The following is an 8,291-nucleotide window of genomic DNA, read 5'->3' on the forward strand; positions in this document are numbered from 1 at the left end:
TTACTAAAGATTATATAGTTATGATTTATTGAATTAAAAAAACTAATAAATACTTCTGGGATACAATAATTGTTGTTTAATGCGAATAATTATTATTTAACTAATTTTTTTTTATTACCTACTTTATGATTATTAATTGCGGAATCGAAATAACAATATAATATAAAGAACACATTACGGAATAAAATGTTAGTTAGTCAAAATATCAATAATACTTTAAGAGTATTCAAAAGTTCGAACAACGCTAAATTATTATTTTAAAGTTATGGTATTTAATTGAATAATATATAGTAGATACTATTATTAATAAATCTTCAAATATTACAGTAATCAAGGCAACAAATATTGTTTTATACCTTATATAATATATCATTATGTTATAATTATTATAAAAGCTAGATATTATTGTATTATTGCTATATATTTTAATAATTTCTATATGAGCTTGATTAATTCCAATTAATTTTTCTATAAAACAATATTACAGAAAATGAATGCAACAATAAATATTGAAAAAAATCAGCAAATTGTATTCTTGACCTAAGCTTAAATAATTAATATTTTGAATATAAAGTGATAATTACAAACTAAATTATAAATACAACCTAAAATATATTATGGATCCTTAATAAGAATATGATTGAATAATAATTTATCACATATTGATACTAAGCAAAAATTATTGTTATTAAATGAAATGTTTATTTCTTTTAGTAATAAATATCTAAACATATTATTACTTCAATAAAATTGACAAATAATAATTAGTTACATTTTGTAAGGTCTACAAGAGAATAATACGTTTTTTCTTTTAATGTATCTAATATAGTACATTTCTTTAAATTTATTAGCGTCCATCTATGATAAAAATCATAGTTTTTTATTACGAATAGTTTAACTTCACTAAAAATCAAGTTTGTAATAACAATTTTATTTTTACACTAGTATTAATATATTATTTAGTTAATGAGTGTCTATTTTGAGTTAAATTTTTTTGACTTTTTCAAATAATAAACTTAATACCTTAGTCTCTTTATCTTCTTCGTTGGCTGATAGGTCAACTAATTTGTTACTTGGTTCAATATTAGTTTCCATACTGCCTGAGTGTGAGGACACACAAGTTCCACCAGAAATTTCAATTTTGTTTTTTGTACAATCTGCATCAACAGCTTTTCCACCAACCGATTCCACATTATATTTATCAACTAATAATTGTTTTCGATTGTTTCGATCAATGATTTTTTCTACATTACTATTATTTACTGAATATTCATTAACCATAGTCTTGATTTTAGCATTTATATGTGAATACTCATCAATAATTGTCTCTAACTTGAGGTTTCCTTTAGCATATTCACCAATAACAGATTGAATATCGACATTGTTTTGGGAATATTCATTAATCAATGTCATTATATCAGAATTCCTTTTTGCATATTCTTTAATTATTGTATTAAGGTCTACATTCTTTTTTGAACCCTGGTTGATTATTAAATCAAGGTCAGTATTTGTCTGGGAATATTTCTCAACCTCAGTTTTCGTTTCACCATTTTTTTCATTTTTTTCATTTTCTTTAACAATACTGTCATCAACACCATTGTTTTCCACTGAGTAATTATTGATAGCTGATTCAATATCAGAATTTTTCTGTGCACATTTATTCATAGTGTTTTCCATATCATCATTTCTCTTTGAACATTCATTTATTTCTTCCTCCAAATCAGTATTTTTTTTTGAATATTCATTAATAGTTGTTTCTAAATCTGTATTCTTCTGTGTGTACTCACTCAATACTTTTTCAAAATCTGTACTTTTTTGTGAGTCGTCATCAGTTGATTCTTGGTTGTTATTTTTGTTTTTAGGTTCATTTGAACTAGTAGCACTGTTTCTGTTTATTTTATTTACGTCATCTTCATGTAATTTGCTTGTTTCTTGGAGTTTAATATCAGTGTTCTGAGTAGTATTGCAATCACCTAATGGCTCTTTAACAGTTTCATTATGGTTTTTCTCTAGCGTAGTAACATTTGTTGGCTCTAATTCATTTTTAGGATACACATTTTGTAATTTTTCTTCCAATTTTGATTTTATCGAATCCCCAGATTTAGTCTTTTCAGCTTCTGCAGCTTTGAATTTGGCTCTATCTGCCAACATCTACAAAAAAATTAATTTGTTTAAAATGACATACAATCAACTTTAAAACATTATTTATTTTTATTTGTTATTAATGATTAAAATTTATTTTACCTTTTGTTGATGTAGAAGCATGCGGCGTCTCATATTTGTACACAACTTGCTAGTTTTAACTACATCTTTAACATCTTCTCTTTGTTCATAACGTTCACTCCAACTCTTGTCATCGTTTTTTTCTTCAATTTTTTCTCCAATTATTTCGTTTTTAATAGCTTCTTCAATTTGTGTATTATTATCCTTTTGATTAGGTCCTAGTAGAGCACGTATAGCTTTTGCTTTCATTTCTAATTCTAAAATCTCTAATAATGTTTTTCCTTCTTTTTCCTTTGATTTTTCTTCTTCTGTTTCACTATCTGTTTCAATTTTTTTCTTTTTTAATGATTTTATTCGTTTTTCTTTGAGATGTCTCTTTTGGCCAGTTTCATCTTTTTTTCCTGTTTCTAATTTATTTTGTTTCTTAACATCATCAATAGAGTCATCAGAGTCTGACGATGAATTCATTTCTTTGCCTAAAATAAATAATATATTTTACAATAAATAACATCAAATATCATAACAATGAATTTTATATTACTTATTAGTTATTACCTTTCAGTGAGATTTATGTTTTGGAAAAAAAAAACCATCCCCAGGATTCATTTTTACGGATAAGTTTAAAGACCCCATGGTTTATAAGTAAATAAGAAATAAGAAAATCCACATTGAAAACTCAATTAAAAACATTCATATAAAACCCAAAGTATATGAATGACTGAAGGAGTTCGGTGCTACAACCTGTGGAGTAAAACAAACAATAAACGTTTACGACCTCTGCCTCCACATGAGATACTCCTATCAGATGACAACTCTTATATGTACACAAACTTTACCTTGATACATAGTTATGTTTTTTTTTTATAAAAAATAAAGTTTTATAACATTGGTTTAGAAGTTAAATATAGATCAAATATAATTTACCTTCCAATGTAGCCAACACTCGCTTCTTTGACATGCACAATAACTGAATGAGACAATCTGTTTTCAACTCTTCAAATGTCATATCCTAAAAAGAACTAAGTTGTATTAAAACATACAAGGTTATGAAATATAATTTGTTAAGTAATAACATACCTTAAGTTCTGGTGGTATAAGTCGAGCAAGCCGTTTACCACGTACAACAGAAAACAATTGTTGTATTAACTGTTCAGGGTCATTTGCATAATGACTGAGAGGAAATAAGTTAGTAGGCGACAAGCTCATTGACTCCTCATCGGTACTAGAGTCATTGCCCAACTAAACACAGGGCAATAGAAGTAGGTATGTAGATACAATTCAAAAGATAATTAACATTTTATTATTAGTTAGAAACCAATCAATTTAAATTATGAATTATGCATATTGGTACTTTTTGGACATCGCAACCACCAACAGTTGTCGGTAATTCTGGTTTGATTATCTTGAATTTTTTTTTGGAATTCCTAATTTTGGCGATCGAAGTTGGCAAACAACAGGAACTAATACTACTACTTCATACGAAAAATCTAACAATTGAATACACTACAGCCTTAGCAATGAAGTGAATTATTTGATGTAAGAATGTTACATTCCATTCCTACAGAAAAGCCTACATATTTTATAATGTACAATAATACATAGTAAGGATAACCGAATCACAATTAACGACAAACGTTGGTAGTATTTTTTGTTTCATTTGAGTATTACCATATTTATAGCTTTAGAAAGCAAAATATGGATCGTATAATAATATATGAGCCTATAGACATTTTTTTATTAAATAAAATTATGATTGCATTATAAAACAAATTAAGTTGTATTGTAATTATTTATCAACTATCATATTTTGACAGTAAAACTATTTGTCAAATAGAACATGATAATTATTATAAGTAAAAATGAAACAGGTGAGACTTAATCATTAAACTGTAATATTACGATGTCCACAACAGACAGAGACTTAAACATTATAATTACAATAACTATTGGGTTGTTTACATCATTTTTGATCGCTCTATATAGATTGGCTTTTTTCCGCTGATTGTTCAGATGAAAGTCAATAGTCCTTTTCATGGCCATGTCTGATAATTGGTGTTCATAGGTAACAATAATAATTGTTAGTTACCACAGTATGGCGTCGAAACGGCTTCGGGGACGAAACCGTCAAACACGGGAAAATAACTAATAAGTTATATATGTACAGTTATACAGTTATTATAAGCAAACATTTTGTAGTTAGTTGAGTACTTACATTATTACGCTGTCACTTTTACGGCGAAGTCTCGGGTTTTTGCAATTTTGAATCGAAACGAAAACGACGACCAAAGGTGGTGATATACGATGAAATTCATAGACAAATTATTGTATTAACGGCGAAGACTGTAAAAATGAAAACACAAAACAAACTTAAAAGTGAAAACCATGAACTAAGATGTCACTTCTCAGCCCATAAAGTGTCCTAGTCCGTGCTGAAAAGTGGAAACTAAACGAAAAGCGAAAACTATTAACTGAAACTCCGAGTAGCACGCAGATCGCGCTGCAGTCGTATCAGTTACTGCTTATTTGCGATAGCAAAGAATTGGAATTTTATTAATTTATCAAGTTTTTAGCATTTTTTTCGAAAAAAATTACAATTTTTAATGATTGTACCCATTCCTATGTATTACTTTGGCATGTCCTATGATGAATGATTGATGATTAAATTTAGAAATTCGTTATCAACATTTACGATTCACCGATAACATAGAACAACTTTATTATATGAATAATAATTATCTATTGTTTTATGCCGGTAATTTCACCTATTCTGCGGTACTACCACAACTATTTATTATGACATGTCTTTTAAAATTCATCAACCAAACTAACGGATTGATTGGAGTTTAGGAATAGTTAATTAATGGTAATTTAATATTATAATATCAAAAAAAGCATGTTACTCGTTAGTACTCTTCGCCAAAGTTTAAGAAAAAGGACAAATTGTCACTACCTATTTGAGTACATCTCTGAGATTGATAATAAATACCTAACCCAACTTAACCCAGGTATATATTATCAATCTCAGAGAAATACACGCCGATATATATATATCTGTGGGAGTACATAAACAAATAAGCAATATAGATTTCTAATCACTATCACTCTAGATGATAACACAACAAAATATCTACTATCTTTTATAATTATTATTAATTTATTATTAATTCGTGTGTAGTATTTAATTTTTTACCGCTAAACTTAAAAATATGTTATTATGTTAAACTCCAACAAAAAATAACATTTGTCTCATCCGTAAAATCGTAATACTTGTTTGCTGAAATTTTGTTAAAATGAAAAACAAATTTGACCTGGACTTTAATGTACTCTGTAGGCTTTGCCTGCACAAAGGGCCTGAACTGCGTCCGATTTTCGATTGTGATTTTTCTTACCGTATCGAGTCGTGTGTTGGAATAGTAGTAAGTAAAATATACATATAATACAGACCATTTGTAATGTTAATAAATACTAAATTATATTATATTCTCAACTACAGATACGGCAGTGTGATCTTGGGCCAGTCCATATGTGCGTCAACTGTCTGAGTAATTTAGAAAATTGGGAAGAATTTAAACAAAAATGTATATCTTCCAATGAATGCATTCAAAACTGCATCAAGCAGTTGGAAGAAGAGAAACTAAATTTGACTGTAGATAATTCTATTAAGCTCGAAGAACAACTAGAAATAGATGAACAGGAAGATATTCATGACAGTACGTTCAACAACGAATTTAACAATCAAGACTCTGATAATGATTCGTCAAAATCTAAGTCGCCCATTTTACTAACAGTAATGCAGTTGCTGCCAGTTGTTATTTCATAGTTTACATAATGAATTCATTAATATTTTCAGACACGAGAAGTCTACTCGAGAGCTGTTAAAAAAGAAGGGAAGACTTTTGAAGTGGCAAATACTAAAACATCCAATAAGAAAAAACGATACGGGTGTGGAATGTGTTCTATAGATTTCACGGAAAAAGAAACACTGTACAACCATTTAATAGACTTCCACAAATTTGAAGACAATAACACCCCACATTACTGTCTAATATGCAATAAAGGATATTGTAACTATTCACTTTATCAAAACCATTTGGCTACTGAACAGGATATTCATGGATCCATTCAAATTCAGGTAACTTCAAGAAATATGTTTATTATTATTACATAGGCAGGTAAGTAAACTTTTTGAAGTTGTATTGGTTAAACAGTAATCTACATTATTTTTACATTATTTTTTTTTTATCGCTACTATGTTAAATTTTAATTGGATGTTTCCAGGATAAAATCAAAGACTGTACAATTGGTTGTGGACTATGTACTTGTAAATTCAGCCGGTCGACTAGTCTCTATCGTCATCTCAGAAATCATGCATTGAAAAAAGACCTTATGCCTCATTTGTGTTCATTTTGTCAAGTGGGATTTCTTGACACATACAGTCTTTACTTGCATGCATCAACCGAACATCACGCTGCATCAGTCACTGTAAATGAACCAAAAAAAGTATTTATTTTTTATTTTCCAAAATAGTATAGTGTCGTAAGCATTTAATTTAAATATTTGATTGATGCATTTTGTATAGGAATGTTCTGACCTGACAACCATTCTTAACCAAGGGGGAGAATTATCTGGCAAGATGACTATGGCCAACGACACTGCAGTTGATGATGAGTACAAGGACAACAAATATGCGATCACTACCAAGCGTAAAATCAAAAAACTCAACACACTGGAGGACAAGCGTGCAAAGTATCGAGAACACTACAGGCGATTCCAGTCAAAGACATACGCATGTGAATTCTGCGACGTCGCCTATTCCCGGTTCTGTGATTTGTTTAACCATGACCGTACAGCCCATGATGACATGCCCAAAGAGTTCAGCTGCCCCACTTGCGGCAAACTGTTCCTGACTGACAGCCGGCTACAGATCCACCGGAATGCGTTCCATGCAGAGAAGGCGTTTAGCTGTGACGTGTGCAACGTGCGGTGCAAGTCTAAGCACACGCTGCGTACACACATGCGCAAGCACAGTGGCGTGTTTACCTGCACACACTGCGGCCTGACAACAGCCAGCAACGCGGCACTTGTGTCACATGTGCGCATACACACTGGCGAGAAGCCATTTGTGTGCGATCTATGTGGCAACTCATACGCATCCAAGCTGGGGCTTACGTCACACAAGCGCACCCACCAGCAGGAGGCACTGTTCAAGTGCAACGTGTGTGGGTACACGGGTTCCAGCCATAGTTCCATATACATACATAGGCAGACGCACAACTCAGACAAACCATTTGTGTGCGATGTGTGCGGAAAAACATTTAAGATCAAGGTGCGGTTGGTTGACCATCAGAAGATACACTTCGCATCCAAGAACTATGTATGTGAGGTGTGCAACAAGGCTTTCCTGGCCCGGTACCAACTAGTCCAGCACTCGCGTACCCACTCGGGTGAAAAACCATTCCAGTGTCATTTGTGCACCAAGGCGTTTGCCCGGCGAGATGGGCTGTCAGAACATATCAGGACACACACAGGCGAGAAACGGTATACATGCACAGAATGTTTTCGTACATTTTCGTTCTACAAGAGCATGAAGAATCACAAGTGTTTAGTGGCGACCAGCGGTGGTGACGATGATGATGACAATGGTGATATGGATAACATCCGCAACACTAGTGAGGTAGAGACAACGACAGATCCAATGCCTTCCACCGCACTGCGAATGACCACTGAAGACAATGAGTCCACATTGGAACAATCTTATCGATCTACTGTTGAAGTCGATAACAGCGGCAGTGGTATTCCAGTGTTTCCCGTCAGCTGGACACCCAGTTAGGAACTTCTTAGTGAACTATTTAATTATAAATTTATGTAAATGTTGGGTAATATTCCAATTCATGTTCATGGTCTGACTAGCTATAATAACCCATTTTTTGATTTAAATCTTCCTGGCTTTACTAAACAATTTCTAGGCCTGAAATATTGTGCATTTGTGCCAGTCTGCCCCTGGCTGTCTGGTAGTGATAATTAGTTGATACTACTTTTTCAATTTAATGAGTTACTATTTTTTTTTT

At 31.6% G+C, this 8,291-nt stretch overlaps 2 protein-coding genes across 10 annotated transcripts; one reads left to right on the forward strand and one right to left on the reverse strand.

Annotated features, from left to right (window-relative positions):
• Positions 1–698: 698 nt before the first annotated feature.
• On the reverse strand, positions 699–4,861 carry LOC111042932 (putative leucine-rich repeat-containing protein DDB_G0290503). Of its 7 annotated transcripts, none has more exons than XM_022327669.1 (6): positions 4,436–4,861; positions 4,162–4,265; positions 3,301–3,462; positions 3,148–3,232; positions 2,245–2,699; positions 699–2,151 (listed from the first exon to the last, which is right to left on the reverse strand). In XM_022327669.1, the coding sequence occupies exons 2-6, from the start codon at positions 4,261–4,263 to the stop codon at positions 985–987; spliced, it is 1,971 nt and encodes a 656-aa protein (XP_022183361.1). In that variant the 5' UTR covers positions 4,264–4,265; positions 4,436–4,861; the 3' UTR covers positions 699–984. The 7 variants fall into 7 exon arrangements, with proteins under 7 accessions (XP_022183361.1, XP_022183360.1, XP_022183359.1 ...); XM_022327668.1 differs by having other exon boundaries at positions 700–2,151; positions 4,162–4,330; XM_022327667.1 differs by having other exon boundaries at positions 700–2,151; positions 4,162–4,365; positions 4,436–4,860.
• Positions 4,862–5,314: 453 nt separating this feature from the next.
• LOC111042930 (oocyte zinc finger protein XlCOF6-like) lies at positions 5,315–8,291 on the forward strand. Of its 3 annotated transcripts, none has more exons than XM_022327665.1 (5): positions 5,315–5,639; positions 5,717–6,010; positions 6,074–6,355; positions 6,502–6,705; positions 6,803–8,291. In XM_022327665.1, exons 1-5 carry the CDS (start codon positions 5,514–5,516, stop codon positions 8,051–8,053), a joined length of 2,157 nt encoding a protein of 718 aa, XP_022183357.1. In that variant the 5' UTR covers positions 5,315–5,513; the 3' UTR covers positions 8,054–8,291. The 3 variants fall into 3 exon arrangements, with proteins under 3 accessions (XP_022183357.1, XP_022183356.1, XP_022183358.1); XM_022327664.1 differs by having other exon boundaries at positions 5,324–5,639; positions 6,502–6,723; XM_022327666.1 differs by lacking the exon at positions 5,315–5,639 and having other exon boundaries at positions 5,800–5,933; positions 6,502–6,723.

The sequence above is a fragment of the Myzus persicae genome, unplaced genomic scaffold (assembly GCF_001856785.1).
Source record: "Myzus persicae strain clone G006 unplaced genomic scaffold, MPER_G0061.0, whole genome shotgun sequence".
NCBI classification, from domain to species: Eukaryota; Metazoa; Arthropoda; class Insecta; order Hemiptera; family Aphididae; genus Myzus; species Myzus persicae.

What these genes read in the sequence shown, in the direction of transcription:
- LOC111042932 (XM_022327669.1), bottom strand. Translation starts at nt 4,263, where the DNA reads ATGGCCATGAAAAGGACTATTGACTTTCATCTGAACAATCAGCGGAAA. An exon ending in TTATACCACCAGAACTTAAG is followed by an intron (nt 3,233 to 3,300) that starts GTATGTTATTAC and finishes AGTTCTTTTTAG; the next exon opens with GATATGACATTTGAAGAGTT. An exon ending in TGCTTCTACATCAACAAAAG is followed by an intron (nt 2,152 to 2,244) that starts GTAAAATAAATT and finishes ATTTTTTTGTAG; the next exon opens with ATGTTGGCAGATAGAGCCAA.
- LOC111042930 (XM_022327664.1), top strand. Translation starts at nt 5,514, where the DNA reads ATGAAAAACAAATTTGACCTGGACTTTAATGTACTCTGTAGGCTTTGC. An exon ending in ATGGATCCATTCAAATTCAG is followed by an intron (nt 6,356 to 6,501) that starts GTAACTTCAAGA and finishes GGATGTTTCCAG; the next exon opens with GATAAAATCAAAGACTGTAC. An exon ending in CTGTAAATGAACCAAAAAAA is followed by an intron (nt 6,724 to 6,802) that starts GTATTTATTTTT and finishes CATTTTGTATAG; the next exon opens with GAATGTTCTGACCTGACAAC.